The 22,047-nt window shown below is 44.4% G+C and overlaps 1 protein-coding gene across 1 annotated transcript; it reads left to right on the forward strand.

Moving 5' to 3' along the window:
• The first annotated feature begins 2,540 nt into the window (after nt 1–2,540).
• Nucleotides 2,541–4,154, forward strand: LOC124671840 (tyrosine decarboxylase-like). Its single transcript, XM_047208161.1, has one exon. The coding sequence runs from the start codon at nt 2,541–2,543 to the stop codon at nt 4,152–4,154; it is 1,614 nt and encodes a 537-aa protein (XP_047064117.1).
• The last annotated feature ends 17,893 nt before the right edge of the window (nt 4,155–22,047 follow it).

The following is a 22,047-nucleotide window of genomic DNA, read 5'->3' on the forward strand; positions in this document are numbered from 1 at the left end:
GGCGGAATCTTCGCTAGGAAGTTTCGCATCTCGGATCGGATCTTCGCGGCTCGCGTCCTGCTCGGCGGCGGTCGCGTCCGCGCTTACTTACCAGTGGGTTTCCGTCGGAATCGACGGTTTCCCGATGAAGATGTGTATGCCGCCAACTGGGACGATGGAGAGCTTGACGGGGTCGGTTTTAGCCGGAATCCAACACTCATCCGGAGGGACGATCGGCAGATTTCCGGCGTAAAGGACACGCCCCACGGCGATGGTGTCGTCGTAGCTTCCCATGGCGGAACCCTCCCGGTTCCGGCCTCCGGACGCCGCGAGCCCCACGGTGGGCGCCAGCCGCCGTTGCCTGATCGACGGTACCTCGGAGGAGGGATCCTCACGAGGGGAGAAGAAGTAGGGGCCATAGGGGCGGAGTGCACGCGGGACGGTGGTACGCGAGTTACCCAGCTTCGGAACACCCGCACGATGACGGGGCCTACCGCTGCTTGTCCGGAATTATCCGGGTGCTTTCGCGTTGTTACAATGAGTTGTGGTTGTGCCTCTAGGGCTCCCGGATCCGGCTTATAAAGGCGCACGGATCTAGGGTTTACATGGAGAGTCCTAGCCGGAATACAAGTTGCCTAACTACGGTACAATGTCTTGCCGTGTACGTCAAGGATCCGCCTTCCTCCAAATACGTGCTGGATCCGGATACTTCATGGGCCGTCACGGATCCGGCCTCCTGCGTAGGTCGGTAGTGATCCGGCTCCCTGTTCCTGGGCTGGACTTCATCCTTCAGGATCTACAGCAACTGGGCCGCCCGATGGGCCACATGCCTCACCACCATCTATGGGCCACCCGGACTTGCCGGATCTAAGCTATACCGTTGATATACCCATAAAGTATACCCACAACAGCGCGACTTGTTTAGATCGCACCGTGAATAGAGAATGGGATTCAGTCTGGCTTATCGGGTCAGTGACCACACTGGTGCAACCCATTCGTTCTTGGATGGGCATTTTTGCCGATTGGCCAAAGACAAAAACTAAATAGATTCAAACAAAAACTAACAGCGCACGAAATTTTGAAACAAAATCATTCATTTACATGGAAAATTAATAAAAGACAATTTTGCTAAGCCCTAGCTACCGCTTCTGCCCTACGCGGGCATCGACGACATCGCTGCCTAGTCTACGTCCTCGGTGAGGTCGACAAAGGAGGTGGTGTCCATGGCCCCTTGTTGTGCCCACGTATTAGTTTTTAGTTTATAGTATCAACTTGTTTCAAGCAAATTGTCTGCAAATATGTATGCAATTTATGTATCAGATGTTTTGCTCTAACACTGGACTGAATGGGTCACGCTGCTAGCCGCACTGGCCTGGTCAGCCGGCGCGTCCCAAATTATGTATGTGGTGTATACCTGGCCATGGGCAGCCCGGCCAGGTCGGCCCGGCCCGGCCCGGCCCGAAATTCCTGGGCCAAGCCCGACTCGACCATGCCTCTGGGTCGGGCCTGGGTCTATTTTTTTGGCCCGGTGGTCAGGATCGGCCAGGCTGGGCCTTGATTTTGTGCGATTTAGTGAAACGGCCCGGCCTGAGGCCTAACGGGCATCTATGTGATGGGCTGGGCCTGGGCCTATTTTTCGGCCCGACTGTCGTGCCAGGCTGGGCCTGGACCGATATTTTCCGCGTCGGGCTTTGGTCGGCCCGTCCGAGAAATGCTTAGGTATACTGTGGTGTGACCCAAACGAATGGAATCGAACCATTTGAGTCGCCTCGCTGGAGTGACCTGAGACGAGAGAGTTGTAGTCTGAGAGCATTCGACAGTAATGTACACGTGGCATGCCAAGTGTACAATGTCCTGGCCGTGACATTGTAAACCTGGCAGTGGAGGCTACATCTCAATCAGAGCTTTTCTTTTCAGTTGCAAATGTACATTTGTTGCCTTACTAAGGATACACCGCAAATTTATTGGCTCTCGCACCTTTTACTGTGCTTTTTTTTTCTCTTTTTCGTCAGTTCACACTCAACTTGAAATTTTATGGGACTGTATGAGGCCGGATTACCTGTGCATGACCACTTTGTGTGCTGTCTCAGTTATTGCAAACTGAAGCTTGCTTTGTTGCAAGAAGAAATGTCGAAAGTTTGCGTGAAAGGAAAGTAAGATTTCACTTTGAGCAACGGGAGTAATATGATGTTCCGGAGCACATTCACGAGCCGCGCGCTCACCTTTTTGGTGTGCTTCACATGATTGGTATTCTGCCTATCAGGATGAACTAGATCCAGTGTTTGCCTATCTTTGCAGTTTCGCTGCTGCTGTTGTTTGCTTCTATCCATCATGCTTTTTTTTTTTGTTGAGAACTTCTATCCATCATGCTGTGAGTACAGATCGATATAACGCATCCGCTTTTCCTCGCATGCAGTTGCGGGATACCAGTATAACTCCAGCTTTATACGGCTAGACTGCATAAATATCTATCGGGACGGTTTGGAATTGGCATCGATCGACATTGCCAATAGCACCATACTGTATTAATTGGTGGGGGTGTAGCAAGTTAATCACCACATATGGCTCCGCCGTCGCAGCACTGCTTTGACACCGTCAACGGTGCAACCAACAACGGCGTCGTCCCAGTGGTAATGGTGGACACGCCCCAGCAGAAGCTGCCGTGCCCCACCTTGCTCGGCGCCGACGAGTTCCGGCGCCAGGGTCACCAGGTCATCGACTTCATCGCCGACTACTACGGCCGCATGGGCGACTACCCCGTGCACCCCAGCGTCACCCCCGGCTTCCTGCGCAACCAGCTCCCCGGCGCCGCGCCGTCCCGTCCGGAGCCCGACGCGTTCGGCTCGGCGCTGCGGGACGTCCGCGACCTCATCCTCCCGGGCATCACGCACTGGCAGAGCCCCCGCCACTTCGCGCACTTCCCGGCGTCGAGCAGCACCGTCGGTGCCCTCGGGGAGGCGCTCACCGCCGGCATCAACGTCATCCCGTTCACCTGGACCGCCTCGCCGGCCGCCACCGAGCTCGAGATGGTGGTCGTCGACTGGCTCGGCAAAGCGCTGCACCTACCGGACAGCCTCCTGTTCGCCGGAGGCGGCGGGGGCGCGCTCCTGGGCACCTCGTGCGAGGCCATACTCTGCGCGCTCGTCGCCGCGAGGGACCGGAAGCTGGCGGAGATCGGCGGGAAGAGGATCGTCGACCTCGTCGTGTACTGCTCCGACCAGACCCACTTCGCCTTCCGCAAGGCCGCGCGCATCGCCGGCATCCAGCGAGACCACTGCCGCGAGATACGCACGTGCCACGCGGACATGTTCGCGCTCTCGCCCACGGAGCTGCGCGACGCAATGCAGGCCGACGTGGACGCCGGGCTGGTGCCGCTGTTCCTGTGCGCGACGGTCGGGACCACCCAGACGACCGCCGTCGACCCGATCGGCGAGCTCTGCGCCGTGGCGGCACCTCACGGCGTCTGGGTGCACGTGGACGCGGCCTACGCCGGCTCCGCGCTGGTGTGCCCGGAGTTCCGCGACGTGATCGACGGCGTGGAGTCCGTGGACTCGTTCAGCATGAACGCCCACAAGTGGCTCCTCGCCAACAACGACTGCTGCGCGATGTGGGTGAAGAAGCCGTGCGCGCTCATCGCGGCGCTCGGCACGGAGCAGGAGTACATCCTCAGGGACTCGGCGGCGTCGGACGTGGTGGACTACAAGGACTGGACCATGACGCTCACCCGCCGGTTCCGCGCGCTCAAGGTGTGGCTCGTGCTCCGCTGCTACGGCGTCGACGTTCTGCGCCACCACGTCCGCTCCCACGTGCGGATGGCGGAGGCGTTCGAGAACATGGTGAAGGCCGACGGGAGGTTCGAGGTTGTGACGGACAGGCGGTTCGCGCTGGTGTGCTTCCGGCTCCGGCCTCGGGAGGAGTTCGGCGGCGAGAAGACGGCGAACGAGCTCAACCGGGGTCTCCTTGCGGAGGTGAACGCGGTCAGGTCGGGGCCGTACATGAGCTCCGCCAACGTAGGTGGCATGTACGTGCTAAGGTGTGCCGTCGGAAGCACGCTGACGGAGGAGCGGCACGTCGAGGACGCATGGACGGTCGTCCAGGATCGGGCGTCAGCGATCCTTCAGAGAATGGAAATTATCTATAGTGTGGTTAGCCGTTCCGTTAGGAACTTGGGATGATGCTTCTCAAGAACCTAAAGCTCATTTCAACAGCTATAAAGTGGGTATTCTTTTCAGTCTACCCCTACTCACCATTTAATTTCAACAGCTATAAAGTTCGATGGGTTTCTTCCAAAGTTTGAAATAGCATGCTACAGTAGCGTTTGGCGTTTTTGGCACCGTGCTGACAAGTTTATTAGCATGTTAAAAGATGCCAAACCACTTAAATAGGTGTGTGCTATAGGGCGAGTTTGGTTGCTCACAGATTTTCACTGCATCTGGAAAATTTAGCTCCGTAGAAGTTGTAGGAGGTCATGTGACCTAAAAAAAATCATGTTGTGTAAGTAGATTTGTTGCCAACAAGTCGTCTTGAGCATCGTAGCAGAAGCTCATGCCCCGTTGTTTAGTTGGGCTCTTTTTTCGTTTCGCGTTTTTGGTTGCTTACGAGCCGTTTCCCGGCATACGGTTGCCACATCCGCATCATGGTGAGCTTACCAAAGCAACCAACAATACATAAAAGGTGTTCGACAAAATAGCATTTCAGGCAGGGCTAATATTTAGCACATGAACAACAACATAAACATAAACATAGTTCTAGCACTGGATTAGATTGTTACACCATGATGCAACACAAGTTCATCAACCGAGGGGTTACTCAGGGACGTATCCAGCAGGGTGGATGGGTGGAGCACCCTAAGAATTAGGCCCATATCAAATATATTAGTGCTAAAAAATATATATATAATGTTACATCGGCGATTCCGCCACTTAGGCCCAACCAAGCAGCAAAGACAAAGCTATATGGCCGATACCAAGATGCCTCTGTCTCTCGCTCACATAAGTCCAAATGCATAACACATCCCGCCCTAGCTTAGGGGAAGTTTTGGCGAGGCGGTGGCTGATTGCGGCGGGTAGCCTTCTGCCGGCACGGCTGCAGCTGGAAGCCAAAACTGCGTATGCAAGCTGGGGCGATCGCCCAAACGGGAGAAGTTTCCCTTCCTTACCCCTTGCATCTTCAGGTGCTAGCTCATTTGCATCTTTCAATCTTATTCTGAATTTTTTCTGCAGTTCGTACACATAAATTTTAAGTGCTTTGCGATAGATTTTTGCATTGCAGAATTTCAACATCGGCGTTTCATTAGTGATCGATGAGTATGAATATTTATTCGATATTTCAATCTATTTGGAGAACCAAATGTAGATTTGCAGTTTTTATGATAGCATTTTACAAATGTCCATTTCCATGTTATAGTTGTAGCATTCAAAAAAATGCAACTAGTTGCCCCACTCTAGAGTAAAATCCTGGATCCGCCATTGGGTTACTGCACACCTCCTCGTCATACCTAGCCACCGCAAAATATATACGGACTTGGCATCAGTGTTCATCAAACCTAGCTACTTCCAAAATATACATCATCTTCATGATGTTCATCACTGTCATGAGAACGAGCACTACAATACGAACCCAATACTCTGGCTCCTCAAAGGTAATACTTTTTTAGGAAGGCAGTAAACGAGGACATCATGCACTCAGGGCTTATTGCAAGGTACCTGGTGGCATGTGCCTTGTGCTCCATGAGGTGGCTAAGAGCATAGTGGATCGCAGTGGGGAGATGGGTGCTTGTGGAACACGCCCGGTGTAGATCATCTTCATCTGAGCATAGTTTCATATGGGCTTGTTGAGGAGATCACCATCCCTCGAGTGAGTCTGCAAGCAATAAGATAGTGATGACGGTCAACGGGCTTGATGAACTGTTTTGATTATTCCCCAGCAACAACGCCAATAGATCTTGATACGTTGGGACTCCAAGTGCAGAGTGTTGTATCAGCAGAGTATTCTTCCCACAATGGTGACTCGAGGGTTTATATCGTACTCTCGGTGAACTGAGCAAAGAGTATTCTCTTCTCTCTTCTTCTAACAATTCTGCAAGTAAAATAAAAACCTTGTGTCTCCAACTCCACCGTGTGGTTGTCAAGCGAAAGTTTTCGCGTAAGTAAATAAACATGAGTAAAAATAAAGCGACTAAAACTAGATGAAATAAAGTAACTAAGTAAAATCTGTAAAGTGGTTGACATTTTTTGATGTTTTAGATGCAAATAAGAAAAGTAAATATTTTCGTATTTTCGGATTAAAATAGTGTTGCAAATAGAAAATAAGATAAAAGCAAGATAAAGGTGTTTCTTATGATAAAAAGTGGACCGGGGTTTATGGGTTCACTTGACTAATCTCTCTTTTAAGTTGTAGTGGACATATAGTAATTCATCAATGAGATATGACGATACAGAACAATAACATGAGTAAGATACGCATTCATGTGGGCATCACGTCCTAACACAGAGATGATGCAAGCCATATCTCATATATTCCACAAGAAAGGGAAAACTCCATGCAATCTTGTATTAAGAATTAACAGAGTATAGCCTTAAGTATTTTGACATGATGTTTGAATATCAAATATGCTAACTTGACCAAACAAGATCACCACTTTTGTCACGTGACAAACATAGCACATGCATTCACTTTATCCCTAGTGAGGTAGCAAAAGAAAAGGCAAAGCCATAATAGATCATGAATTTGTTGTCATTATTCAATCACTAAACTCATGCTACTCCATCTAATACACACATCACCCCACACACGTTATTGCGTAGATGTTAGATCAGAACAAATATTTAAGAACAAGGTACATAATATGCATATATCAATACATCTTGCACATAATACGATCAGATCTCATAGCACAATATCATAGAATAAGGATACACCACATAAGTACTACAAATATGGCCATAATCATGTGAGGCAGCTCATATGGCACTAAGAACTATGAAGAACATGAGAGAAATAGATCAAGCTACTGCCACAAACCCGTTGTCCAAAGGTGGACTACTCTCCCTTGATCATGGTGATGGTGATGAAGATGTTGGAGAAGGTGTAGATCCCTCTGGCGGTGATCCCAGCGGAGTTTCCCCCTGCAATCTTCTCTGCTGCAGCTTCTGTTTTTGTGTATGTGTATTTTGCGGCGCTCTCTGATGCATGTAAAATGCATACGTGAAGTTTGCACTTTATTGCAATATATTACCACATATTTGCATCTTATATAATGTTATTGCCATGTTTTATGATGTTTTAGGGGATTTTATAAACAATCTCCCTCCTCCGGTTCTAATTCTGTTTGACAGAAAACGTCACTTTTTAGTGTTTTTGACTTTCCAGGAACTACGGGACCCGAAAAATGGCAAGAACAGGGACCACGCTTCGAAATTTTCGAGACGAACAAAATGAGCTAAAGTAGGACACCAGGAGGTCAAGGAGCTGCAAACTAGGGCAGGTGGAGCCCCCCTTTGGACGCGCTACCTGGGGTTGTTTGCACCTCATCCATCCGATTCGACTCAATCTTTCGCGAACCGACTCTTTTTGCACCAAAAATCACTATATATATGACCCAGAGGGTTTCGTCGTGGCTACGATGGTATAGATCAAAAACACAAAACATAGAGTCAGGAGACCGTCAACGGCGGAGATCGGAGGAGAGAAACGCTATCGAAATCGCCTCCGGTGGAGTCCACCCCCCCTTCGGTGAAGGCATCAACACCATGTTCATCAATATATACAACAACTCTTCATCATCCCCCTCTGTAATCTCTTGGTAAACATGATGTATGATGCAATATAATTTACTGCTCAATATAAGATGAGTCTACAACTTAATAAATAACACTATGCATGAAACCACATATAATTTACTGCTCACTACGTTACTAGTCTAAGTTATTCCTCACTATGACCGGCCCAAAAAACTAGCATCTCTGATAGTTCAAACAAAATGTTTTAGGCAACATCACAAAGGAGAACCCTTGTGTTTCCAAAAAAACAAAGGAAAACCAAAATGAAGCATCAAACAACCTTCATATTCTCACCATGGCGCTCCTCGCGCACGCCGCTCGATATCGTCCGCCAACAAATAACCAACGTTATCGATTGTGATAATCCCCATTATTATAGCCGCTTCGTGCACTGCCACAGAGAATGACGAGAAGGGCAAGGACGCAGAACCTTCCTCCACCCCACCTCTAATCCCTCGTCCCGCCACGAACAATGACGACCCCATTGTCTCCTTCCTACCACCCGCTGGCACCGCAGACCCGTGCCTTCGTGCGCAAGCTCCTCGTCGGTTTAATAATCTCCTCTCCAGATCCATGATGTGTCACCAGTTATAGACATCGTTTCTAGCGATAGGAATAGGATAGAATAGGATAATGTGGTTACGAACAATGTGGGATAACTCCATATGGTTTGGTTGTTCATATTAGCAAGGATAGATATAGATCTAGATTGCTGGTGTTGCACTTGTCGCGAGGAGAGAGTCTACCGAGTGACATTTGTTATGGAAATAGTGAGAAGTGTGAGACCATAGACACCACCATGGTTTTCACCCAGTGGTGGAGCCAGCTTGTGTACGTCCCACCCCTAGCATTTCACATAGCACATACTTTAGTGAGAAATAAGAAAAAACTAGGATGAAGTTTTGGCACATGGGAGCGTATGCTCCCTTTATTTTGAAATAATGTTAGACACATTTTAAAATGTCAAAAAAATTGAAACAAAAATTTCGCACGTAAATCTTCATGTGCTACGCGCTCACAAAGTTGTTTCATGAAAAATCGACATGTCATGTGGCGTGTGTAAAAAAGACAAAATTCGGTGCTGAAACAAAGACTTATCACAAGATAAATTTTCTCTTTTTCGCTTAGACTACAAAAAATATCATTTTTTCGTGAAACTTGACGAATACACATATATTATGGAGATTTACATGTAAAATTTTTGTCAAAATTTTTTAACACTTGGAAATATGTTTTTATGGTAGAGGGATCATACGCACCCGGGAGCCGAATTGAGTTTCTGGAAAGCTAGCTCATACATACATCAAGTTATTTTGGTTGCCCCACCCTAAGCAAAATTTCTAGATCCGCCACTATTTTCACCACAATAGAAAAGATATCTTAATACATTTTATATTTAGGAACGGAAGTACTCCTAGTAATTCAAGTTGGAGCCTCGCTTAAGTAATAATCTCGAGTTGGAGTCTTGCTACTACAGTACGAGTACTCTCCGTTCACAATTCATTCACGTTCTAGGTTTAATCAAAGTTAAACTGTAAAGTTTGACTACGTATTTAGGAAGAAAAAAAAACTTATAGTATTTGAATCACCATAAGCTATATTTTCATACTATGTGCATTTGGTATTATAGTTTTTAATATTTTCACTACAATTTCGGTTAAATTTGATAGTGCTTGACTTTAAAAATCAGCTAGAACCCAAACTAATAAAAAATAAAAAAATTAGGGGGAGTACTAGTAATCCTGTGTATAGCAAGACATTAATTCAAGTTTGTGGGCGGGCGATGATGGGGGCGGCGGCGCAGCCGTGGAACCATGGCGGCGTGGCTCTCTCCTCCGTTCCTCGCCGCGGACTCGCCGGGCAGGCGGTTTGGGGGCGGCGGCGCGGCCCTGGATCCTGGCGGCGCGATCCTCTCCTTCCTTCCTCGCCTCGGCATCGCCGGGCGGGTGGTGATGGGGGCGGATCTCGTGCTGCTCCTCCTCAAGGTTGGGATCACGGCACAAAGGGCGGCGGCCCTGGATGGCGATGATGGCGTCGACCTGGTGGCAGGTGGCGGGCGTCAGGTGCGATGGTGAGGGTTGGGTTGGCCAGCCCGGGATGGTCACCGACGTGGGGGTCCGACCTGAATAAAGGCAGCGGTCCTAGGGCCTCTCTTGTGTGAAGAGGAGGACCTACCGGAGGCCTGGACTCGTGATCTGGCCGGAGGGTTGAGTTCCGGAAGGCTCCGCCGGCAAATGTAACAACGCTTTGCCTGGAGTTTGCTGGATCGGAGGTATTCGGTCGTGCACACCCATGCATTTATTCCGACCGTTTGGTTCTGGAGGGAGCGGCGCGAAGCTCTTTTTCTGTGTTGACATCAAGTGACTATGGATCCATGATAAAAGTCGGAAGAAGAGAATTTCTTGAAGGCCGGAGGGGAGGACTAGCTAAGGGAGGTTCAAGTCTCCGCGCTGTTGAGGGGCTTGTTTGGTGTCCCGGCTTTACAGCAGTGGTTTGGAAGTGGGGGCGGCAACACAGGTGAAGCGCAGAGTCCTACCTTTCAGGGTGAAAACCCAAGGTCTGGCCTTAACTGGTTGTGCCTGGCAGTGACCTTGGTGGAGGCATTGTTTTGAGAGCGGAGACTATCTTCAGAGTGAAAACCTAAGATCTTGATCGGGCGACGACGGTGTTTGAGCACTGTTTCCTTCTTGAAGGCGTCGTTTTTTGGAGAGTCTGTAATTCAGGTGTTGTCATGGTGGTGGATGTATTGCTGTTGTTAGGCCCGAGATACTGTAGCGGGACTTTTGTTTCTTAGTTTTCTTTTCCTTTTTTTGGTTGTGTGCATCCATAGTGCCATTAGGGTGGTGCGTTGTTGCAGAGGCTGGGTGTAATTGGTATCTTCTTGATATTAATATATTCTCTTTATCGAAAAAAAAGCAAGACATTAATTACCATAGTCAGTTGGCACGTGTGGTGCTAGTTAGGAGTTGCCAGTCTAAGAAAAGTTGTCATGTTGTGACTGTACGATCGAGTAGATTTAGTGCTAGGTTGTATATGTACACATGCTATTATGAATTGTACGTGCTTATCGACGGTTCTTGTGCAAAAGCCAAAAGAGCAAGAAAAGGGGGAAAAAGAAAACACGAAATCTCGTGCAAAGGAAGATCACAATGTTCTGTTTGTAGAGTTAAAGCCAACAGTTTCCACCGCCTTGCACCCTCTGCATGCACTGTGCACAAAGGCAGCGACCAATGTACACGGGAGGATGAAAGAACTTATGCAATAGCCAACTAATTAAAAAGTCTAAATTGATGAAAAGAGACTACTTAGTGTATTTATATTCAACGCTCCCCTCACGTCCACACTATTTTAGTTTTTAGCGTGAGCTCGGTGCATCCGTGAAATGTTTTATTCGTTTGTTTGTTAATAATGCATGAGTGGGGTCTTGAACTTGTGAGATCTCTTGGCTCTGATGCCATAAATGAATTAATGCACTAGATGCTTGAACCTGAAGGTTGACCAGATGCAGCGTGAAGACCTAGGGTTTGATTGCATCCCCATACGCCCTTTTTCTTTTTAGGGTCTTGTATGAAAGTTGGTGGACTTTGTAGCAATTTCTAGTCCATTAGTGTCCTTATGTAAATTCATATGCACCGCTCTTTTAGTGCAACCCTTCGGGGTCATTCATTGTTTCAATGTTTTTAGGTGTTCATTAAATAATACTCCCTTCATCCCAAAATATAGTATCTTGTTTAACTTTATCCAAATACATAAGTATTAAACTCATTTCATTGATACTAGGATTTAGTCTAAAGAGATTTAGAACAGATCGTTAGCTTGATCTTTTACAATTATTTGTATGGCGAGATTAAGAGTAAGCCAAATCGGCATCAATGACCCCCCACTCCTCGCGTCGCCTCGTCCAGGCGACCGGGGGGGGGGGAGGGGGCAAACCCTACCCTCCCGCTGCCAGCTGATACGTTGCAAATGTATCCATAATTTTTGACGCTCCATGCTTGTTTACACCAATTTCTCTGTGTTTTATGTGCACTTTGCATCATTTTACGATATTTATTGGATTAGGCTATTAACAAGTGCTACAGTGCCAGTTCCTGTTTATTATGTCTGTTTATTGCAAAAAATGTCTAAAAAATGAAAGTGCTCGGAAAATTCTAGAAAAATCACAGAAATTTTAATATACCAGAAGACCATGGGAGCCAGAAGGAGAGCCGGAGGGGGGCTACAGGCCGTCCATACCAGTCCCAGGCGCGGCCAACCCTGGCCCGCGCCTGGGGGTCGTATGGTGGCCTCGTGCACCCCCTCGCGTCGCCTCTTCACCTATAAGACCCCTCTGACCTAAAAACTCCGCAACATATCACCCTCCGTCCATGAAAAGTTCCGTAGCCACCATCATCGCCGAAACCAAGTTTCGGGGGACAGAAGTCTCTATTCCAGCATGCTGCCGGGACAGGGAAGTGCCCCCGGAGCCATCGCCATCGACTTCACCGCCTCCACTTCGACTCCATGATGGTTTGTGAGTAGTTCCCGCAGGGACTCTGGGTTCTTGGCTGTAGCTAGATGGTACTCTCTCCCATGTGCTTCAATACAATGATCTCATGAGCTGCCTTACATGATAGAGATCCATATGATGTAATCGGTGTTGTGTTTGTTGGGATCCGATGGATTGATCATTATGTTCAGTATATCTTATAAGTTTGTGAAGTATTTGTTGCTGCAGTATTGTTATGTTTAATGCTTGTCACTAGTGCATGAGTGGCATGATCTTAGATCTAGCTCTATAATTGTTGCTTAGATTGTATCTACAAATTGTATGCACATGTCTTTGTCCAGAACCCGAGGCCCCAAAGTGATCTCGAATTGGGATAACCGAAGGGGATGGCTTTGATATGAGGATCACATATTTTCACCAAGTGTTAATGCTTTGCTCCGGTGCTCTATTAAAAGGAGTACCTTAATTACCAGTAGTTTCCCTTGAGGCCCCGCTGCAAACGGGTTGGTAGGATAAAAGATGTTATGCAAGTTTCTCATTGCGAGCACGTATGACTATATATGGAAAACATGCCTACGATATTAATAGACTGGATATTTTGTCTTAATACTAAATTCAATTCTGTCAATTGCCCAGCTGTAATTTGTTCACCCAACACTTGTTATCTGGAGAGTTACCACTAGTGTAGATCGTCGGGAACTCTGGTTCTTTATTTCATCATCATTGCTTTTCAATCAACTGCGTGCTGGGATATTTTTCAGTGCCATCTCCTCTGTGTTACTTCTACTGTTGTGTTACTATTGCTCTCATATTGTTGACGCATCACATTTTCCTGTCAATACGCCATCAAAGTAGTACCAACTATTTTCTAGCGCCGCATCATATTACCACTGCTTTCACATCACCCTTGCTAGTGCTTTTTCAGGTGCATCTGAATTGACAACTCCGCTGTCAAGCCTTATAAGTATTCTTTGGCTCCCCTTGTATCGAATCAACAAATTTGGATTTTACTTCCCTCGAAGACTGTTGCGATCTCCTATACTTGTGGGTCATCAAGACTATTTTCTGGCGCCGTTGCCGGGGAGTACACTCCACCTCTCTCGCTGTTTTTATTTCATTTTGTTTTGTCTAGTTTTATTTTTGTCTTGTTTTATTTTTCCTATATATCTGAAAATCCATAAAAAATTGAAAAAACAACAAACTAAAAACTGTTGTTATGGAAGGACCTGCTTTATACTCTATGGAACTTGCAGAATTATTTATGAAGTATAGATAATCATATAAGGGTAAAGTCATGGGGGGCACGTTAAAGAAGTTGGATATAATTGATAAAATTTTGCTTAAACGCCATGATATAAATTGTTACTCTAAACAGGATACTAAATATCTTAAATTCCAATGTGGCTTTAGTGAAGAAGTTTTAATTTCGAACTATCATTGGAATAACTATATTCATCTTGGATTCGAAGAAGTAGAATAATTTGTCTTATTTATGGGAGCCTCTGAAATAGAATCCTTCATGTCTAAAAGTTATGAAACTTGTGTTGCTTGTCATGACCTTAAACATTATGTCTCTTCTATCCTCAATTATTACACAGAAAATTTCAGCAATAATTGTTATATCATTGATTATAAAGAGAGACTCAATTATGCACAAGAATGTATCCACAATTTGCAGGAACCCGTGGAAGAAGAAGTTGCTGAACCTGAAAGCTCATTAGATGAAAAAGAGGAGGAGAGTGATGAACAAAAGGAGGAAGAATGGATTAGCTACCCATGCCAACCTTCTAATGAGAGTAACTCTTTATCTATTACATTATTTGATTGCCCTCCATGCTCACCAAAGGAGGAAGAATGTTATGTTCATGAGGATTCTCTTGAAATATTCCCTGTGAGTAAAACTTGTGAGAATAATTATGCTACTGTTATTTATAATAATCCATGCTATTTTTATAAATCTCATGATAATCCTTTATTTGTACCTAATTTCGAAATGCATGGAACTAAAGAATTTTGCTTGGAGAGTGTTTATGATAAAGCTCTAGATGATGGTCCTATGTTACTTGATGCTATAAGTTATAATGCTACTGAAAAAGGATTGTTACTAGTAGTCCCATACCTCTTGAGAATGATCAATCATCTTGTTATAAAATTGCTAAAAGTGGGTTTGATTGTTTTAATCCTACTATTTTTGAGCTTGATAAAAATTATGTGTTTGAAGATCATGAAAAGCATGCTTTATGTGATAGTTATATTGTTGAGTTTATTCATGATGCTATTGAAAATTATTATGAAAGAGGAAAATATTGTTGTAGGAATTTACATGGTATTAAAACACCTCTCTACATGCTGAAAATTTTAAAGTTACTCTTGTTTTACCTTCACATGCTTGTCACTTTGTTCTTTGTGAATTTATTTGTGTACAAGATTCTCATGCACAGGAAGTGGGTAAGACTTAAATGTGTTTCATATTTGCTTTTTTGATGCTCTCTTTTGTTTTAATTCATATTATATATGTGAGTATTTTCTCAAATTATTGAGCCTATCTTAATGTCTATAAAGAAAGCTTTTTGGGAGACAACCCATTATGTTTTTATTTCTGTTATTTTACTATTTTGTTGAGTTTTGGAAGTCATTGCTACTGTAATGTCCTCTCTTTATCATTTTTTATTTTTGTTTTTGTCCCAAGAGTAGCCTCTAATGGTAAGAAAGTAGTATTTGGGGAATTTGCAATTTTGTTTCTGTTTCTGTTTATGGACTGTCGCGAGAAAAATTCGCATAAATCACTAGAACGTCACCATGAGCTGAAAATTTATAAGAATATTTCACAGGTTATTATCTAACTTTCATTAGTTCAACATTTTTCGATCTGAGTGACGGAGAAGTCTCAAAAAATCGATCTTTAACTGATGTTCTCTTCTGTTTTGACAGATTTCTGTCATTACTGCATTTGCCTCTTAATCTTTTTATTTTTGGGTTCTTTTGAAAGAAGGAGCTTTCCGAAGAAGTTTATGCAGTATCTAATGTTTTAATATAAGCTTTACATATGTCATACCAGAACCAAGTGGATTGCTTATTTTGATTACACTAATATTGCTAATGAATTATGTTGAGTTTTAGGTGAAGGAAGTTTTCAAGTGTAGGGAGAGAAGAATGATGCCATAGGATGAAGAATGGACAAAAGTTCAAGCTTGGGGATGTCCCCTGGACACCCCAAGAAATATCCAAGAGGTTTAAGCGTCAAAGCTTGGGGATGCCCGGGGCACCCCCTTGATACGTCTCCGACATATCGATAATTTCTTATGTTCCATGCCACATTATTAATGATATCTACATGTTTTATGCACACTTTATGTCACATTCGTGCATTTTCTGGAACTAACCTATTAACAAGATGCCGAAGAGCCAGTTGCTGTTTTCTGCTGTTTTTGGTTTCGTAAATCCTAGTAACGAAATATTCTCGGAATTGGACGAAATCAAAACCCGGGGTCCTATTTTGCCACGAAGCTTCCGGAAGACCGAAGAGGAGTCGAAGTGGGGCCACGAGGGGCCGCCACCATAGGGCGGCGCGGCCCGGGCCTTGGCCGCGCCGACCTGTGGTGTGGGGCCCTCGTGTGGCCCCCCACGTTGCCCTTCCGCCTACTTAAAGCCTCCGTCGCGAAACCCCGAAGCGAAAAACCACGATACGGAAAACCTTACTAAGACGCCGCCGCCGCCAATCCCATCTCGGGGGATTCTGGAGATCTCCTCCGGCACCCTGCCGGAGAGGGGATTCATCTCCCGGAGGACTCTTCACCGCCATGGTCGCCTCCGGAGTGATGAGTGAGTAGTTCACCCCTGGACTATGGGTCCATAGCAGTAGCTAGATGGTTGTCTTCTCCTCATTGTGCTTCATTGTTGGATCTTGTGAGCTGCCTAACATGATCAAGATCATCTATCCGTAATACTATATGTTGTGTTTGTCGGGATCCGATGGATAGAGAATACCATGTTATGTTAATTATCAAGTTATTACCTATGTGTTGTTTATGATCTTGCATGCTCTCCGTTATTAGTAGAGGCTCGGCCAAGTTGATGCTAGTAACTCCAAGAGGGAGTATTTATGCTCGATAGTGGGTTCATGTCTCCGTGAATGCGGGGAGTGACGAAACCCTAAGGTTATGGATGTGCTCGTTGCCACTAGGGATAAAACATTGATGCTATGTCCGAGGATGTAGTTATTGATTACATTACGCGCAATACTTAATGCAATTGTCCGTTGTTAGCAACTTAATACCGGAGGGGGTTCGGACGATAACCCGAAGGTGGACTTTTTAGGCATAGATGCGGTTGGATGGCGGTCTATGTACTTTGTCGTAATGCCCAATTAAATCTCACCTGTACTTATCATGACATGTATGTGCATTGTTATGCCCTCTCTATTTGTCAATTGCCCGACTGTAATTTGTTCACCCAAGCATGCTTTTATCTTATGGGAGAGACACCTCTAGTGAACTGTGGACCCCGGTCCATTCTTTTATACTCGAAATACAAATCTGCTTGCAATACTTGTCTTTACTTGTTTTCTTGCAAACAATCATCTTCCACACAATACGGTTAACCCTTTGTTACAGCAAGCCGGTGAGATTGACAACCTCACTCGTTTCGTTGGGGCAAAGTACTTTGGTTGTGTTGTGCAGGTTCCACGTTGGCGCCGGAATCTACGGTGTTGCGCCGCACTACATCCCGCCGCCATCAACCTTCAACGTGCTTCTTGGCTTCTCCTGGTTCGATAAACCTTGGTTTCTTTCGAGGGAAAACTTGCTTCGCTGTGCGCATCATACCTTCCTCTTGGGGTTCCCAACGAACGTGTGAGTTACACGCCATCAAGCTCTTTTTCGGCGCCGTTGCCGGGGAGATCAAGACACGCCGCAAGGGGAGTCTCCACTTCCCAATCTCTTTACTTTGTTTTTGTCTTGCTTTATTTTATTTACTACTTTGTTTGTTGCATTATATCAAAACACAAAAAAATTAGTTGTTAGCTTTACTTTATTTACTGTCTTGCACTCTATATCAAAAACACAAAAAAAATTAGTTACTTGTTTTACTTAATATCATGCATGTTTTTATTTCACTAGTTAAGCATAATGGAAAACAACAAAAATATGAGAGATCTTTATGAACTTTATCTTGAATTAGGACATGATGTGTTTGAAGAGAGAATTAAAAAACCCATGGAACTTTATATGCATGCTAATGGGAATGTTATTACTACGGATGCTTTGAACACCATTGTTGCTAATGCTATGGAAAATTCTAAGCTTGGGGAAGCTGGCTCTGATGAGCAGGATCTTTTTAGTACCCCAAGCATTGAGGAGAAAATTTTCTTTTATGATTACAATATGCCTCCTATATATGATGATAGCCACTTTGTTGAATCTGCTCCCACTACAACTAATAAAATTGATTATGCTTACGTGGAGAGTAATAATTTTATGCATGAGACTCATGATAAGAATGCTTTATGTGATAGTTACATTGTTGAGTTTGCTCATGATGCTACTGAAAATTATTATGAGAGAGGAAAATATGGTTGTAAAAAATTTCATGTTACTAAAACACCTCTCTATGTGCTGAAATTTTTGAAGCTACACTTGTTTTATCTTCCTATGCTTGTTACTTTGATCTTCATGAACTTGTTTATTTACAAGATTCCTATGCATAGGAAGCATTTTAGACTTAAATGTGTTTTGAATTTGCCTTTTGATGCTCTCTTTTGCTTCAAATACTATTTCTTGCGAGTGCATCATTAAAACTCGTCGAGCCCATCTTAATGGCTATAAAGAAAGAACTTCTTGGGAGATAACCCATGTGTTATTTTACTACAGTATTTTTGTTTTATATTTGAGTCTTGGAAGTTGTTTACTACTGTAGCAACCTCTCCTTATCTTAGTTTTATGTTTTGTTGTGCCAAGTAAAGTCTTTGATAGTAAAGTAAATACTAGATTTGGATTACTGCGTTGTAAACAGATTTCTTTGCTGTCACGAATCTGGGTCTAATTCTCCGTAGGTAACTCAGAAAATTAAGCCAATTTACGTGAGTGATCCTCAGATATGTACGCAACTTTCATTCAATTTGGGCATTTTCATTTGAGCAAGTCTGGTGCCCTAATAAAATCCATCTTTACGGACTGTTCTGTTTTGACAGATTCTGCTTTTATTTCGCATTGCCTCTTTTGCTATGTTGGATGAATTTCTTTGATCCATTAATGTCCAGTAGCTTTATGCAATGTCCAGAAGTGTTAAGAATGATTGTGTCACCTCTGAACATGTGAATTTTTTATTGTGCACTAACCCTCTAATGAGTTGTTTCGAGTTTGGTGTGGAGGAAGTTTTCAAGGATCAAGAGAGGAGTATGATACAATATGATCAAGGAGAGTGAAAGCTCTAAGCTTGGGGATGCCCCGGTGGTTCACCCCTGCATATTCTAAGAAGACTCAAGCGTCTAAGCTTGGGGATGCCCAAGGCATCCCCTTCTTCATCGACAACATTATCAGGTTCCTCCCCGAAACTATATTTTTATTCCGTCACATCTTATGCACTTTGCTTGGAGCGCTCGGTTTGTTTTTGTTTTTGTTTTGTTTGAATAAAATGGATCCTAGCATTCACTTTGTGGGAGAGAGACACGCTCCGCTGTAGTATATGGACAAGTATGTCCTTAGGCTCTACTCATAGTATTCATGGCGAAGTTTCTTCTTCGTTAAATTGTTATATGGTTGGAATTGGAAAATACTACATGTAGTAACTCTAAAAATGTCTTGGATAATTTGATACTTGGCAATTGTTGTGCTCATGTTTAAGCTCTTGCATCATATACTTTGCACCCATTAATGAAGAAACACTTAGAGCTTGCTAATTTGGTTTGCATATTTGGTTTCTCTAGAGTCTAGATAATATCTAGTATTGAGTTTTGAACAACAAGGAAGACGGTGTAGAGTCTTATAATTTTTACAATATGTCTTTTATGTGAGTTTTGCTGTACCGTTCATCCTTGTGTTTGTTTCAAATAACCTTGCTAGCCTAAACCTTGTATCGAGAGGGAATACTTCTCATGCATCCAAAATATTTGAGCCAACCACTATGCCATTTGTGTCCACCATACCTACCTACTACATGGTATTTATCCGCCATTCCAAAGTAAATTGCTTGAGTGCTACCTTTAAAATTCCATCATTCACCTTTGCAATATATAGCTCATGGGACAAATAGCTTAAAAACTATTGTGGTATTGAATATGTACTTATGCACTTTATCTCTTATTAAGTTGCTTGTTGTGCGATAACCATGCTTCTGGGGACGCCATAAACTATTCTTTGTTGAATATCATGTGAGTTGCTATGCATGTCCGTCTTGTCTGAAGTAAGAGAGATCTACCACCTTAATAGTTGGAGCATGCATATTGTTAGAGAAGAACATTGGGCCGCTAACTAAAGCCATGATTCATGGTGGAAGTTTCAGCTTTGGACATATATCCTCAATCTCATATGAGAATAATAATTGTTGCCACATGCTTATGCATTAAAGAGGAGTCCATTATCTGTTGTCCATGTTGTCCGGTATGGATGTCTAAGTTGAGAATAATCAAAAGCGAGAAATCCAAAATGCGAGCTTTCTCCTTAGACCTTTGTACAGGCGGCATGGAGGTACCCCATTGTGACACTTGGTTAAAACATGTGTATTGTAATGATCCGGTAGTCCAAGCTAATTAGGACAAGGTGCGGGCACTATTAGTATACTATGCATGAGGCTTGCAACTTGTAAGATATAATTTTCATAACTCATATGCTTTATTACTACCGTTGACAAATCTGTTTCATGTTTTCAAAATAAAAGCTCTAGCACAAATATAGCAATCGATGCTTTCCTCTTTGAAGGACCATTCTTTTTACCTTTATGTTGAGTCAGTTCACCTATCTCTCTCCACCTCAAGAAGCAACCACTTGTGTGAACTCGTGCATTGATTCCTACATACTTGCATATTGCACTTGTTATATTACTCTATGTTGACAATTATCCATGAGATATACTTGTTACAAGTTGAAAGCAACCGCTGAAACTTAATCTTCCTTTGTGTTGCTTCAATACCTTTACTTTGATTTATTGCTTTATGAGTTAACTCTTATGCAAGACTTATTGATGCTTGTCTTGAAGTACTATTCATGAAAAGTCTTTGCTTTATGATTCACTTGTTTACTCATGTCATTACCATTGTTTTGATCGCTGCATTCATTACATATGTTTACAAATAGTATGATCAAGGTTATGATGGCATGTCACTTCGTAAATTATCTTTGTTATCGTTTTACCTCGCTCGGGACGAGCGTAACTAAGCTTGGGGATGCTGATACGTCTCCGACGTATCGATAATTTCTTATGTTCCATGCCAAATTATTGATGATATCTACATGTTTTATGCACACTTTATGTCACATTCGTGCATTTTCTGGAACTAACCTATTAACAAGATGCCGAAGAGCCGCTTGTCTGTTTTCGCTGTTTTTGGTTTCAGTAAATCCTAGTAACGAAATATTCTCGGAATTGGACGAAATTAAAACCCAGGGTCCTATTTTGCCACGAAGCTTCCGGAAGACCGAAGAGGAGTCGAAGTGGGGCCACGAGGGGCCGCCACCATAGGGCGGCGCGGCCCAGGCCTTGGCCGCGCCGACTCGTGGTGTGGGGCCCTCGTGTGGCCCCCCACGTTGCCCTTCCGCCTACTTAAAGCCTCCGTCGCGAAACCCCCGAGGCGAAAAACCACGATACGGAAAACCTTACCGAGACGCCGCCGCCGCCAATCCCATCTCGGGGATTCTGGAGATCTCCTCCGCACCCTCGCCGGAGAGGGGATTCATCTCCCGGAGGACTCTTCACCGCCATGGTCGCCTCCGGAGTGATGAGTGAGTAGTTCACCCCTGGACTATGGGTCCATAGCAAGTAGCTAGATGGTTGTCTTCTCCTCATTGTGCTCCATTGTTGGATCTTGTGAGCTGCCTAACATGATCAAGATCATCTATCTGTAATACTATATGTTGTGTTTGTCGGGATCCGATGGATAGAGAATACCATGTTATGTTAATTATCAAGTTATTACCTATGTGTTGTTTATGATCTTGCATGCTCTCCGTTATTAGTAGAGGCTCTGGCCAAGTTGATGCTAGTAACTCCAAGAGGGAGTATTTATGCTCGATAGTGGGTTCATGTCTCGCGTGAACTGGGGAGTGACGAAAACCCCTAAGGTTATGGATGTGTTGTTGCCACTAGGGATAAAACATTGATGCTATGTCCGAGGATGTAGTTATTGATTACATTACGCGCAATACTTAATGCAATTGTCTCGTTGTTAGCAACTTAATACCTGGAGGGGTTCGGACGATAACCCGAAGGTGGACTTTTTAGGCATAGATGCGCTTGGATGGCGGTCTATGTACTTTGTCGTAATGCCCAATTAAATCTCACTCGTACTTATCATGACATGTATGTGCATTGTTATGCCCTCTCTATTTGTCAATTGCCCGACCGTAATTTGTTCACCCAACATGCTTTTATCTTATGGGAGAGACACCTCTAGTGAACTCGTGGACCCCGGTCCATTCTTTTATACTCGAAATACAAATCTGCCGCAATACTTGTTCTTTACTTGTTTTCTTGCAAACAATCATCTTCCACACAATACGGTTAACCCTTTGTTACGAGCAAGCCGGTGAGATTGACAACCTCACCGTTTCGTTGGGGCAAAGTACTTTGGTTGTGTTGTGCAGGTTC

Source organism: Lolium rigidum, chromosome 7 (genome assembly GCF_022539505.1).
Source record: "Lolium rigidum isolate FL_2022 chromosome 7, APGP_CSIRO_Lrig_0.1, whole genome shotgun sequence".
In the NCBI taxonomy this organism is placed as follows: domain Eukaryota; kingdom Viridiplantae; phylum Streptophyta; class Magnoliopsida; order Poales; family Poaceae; genus Lolium; species Lolium rigidum.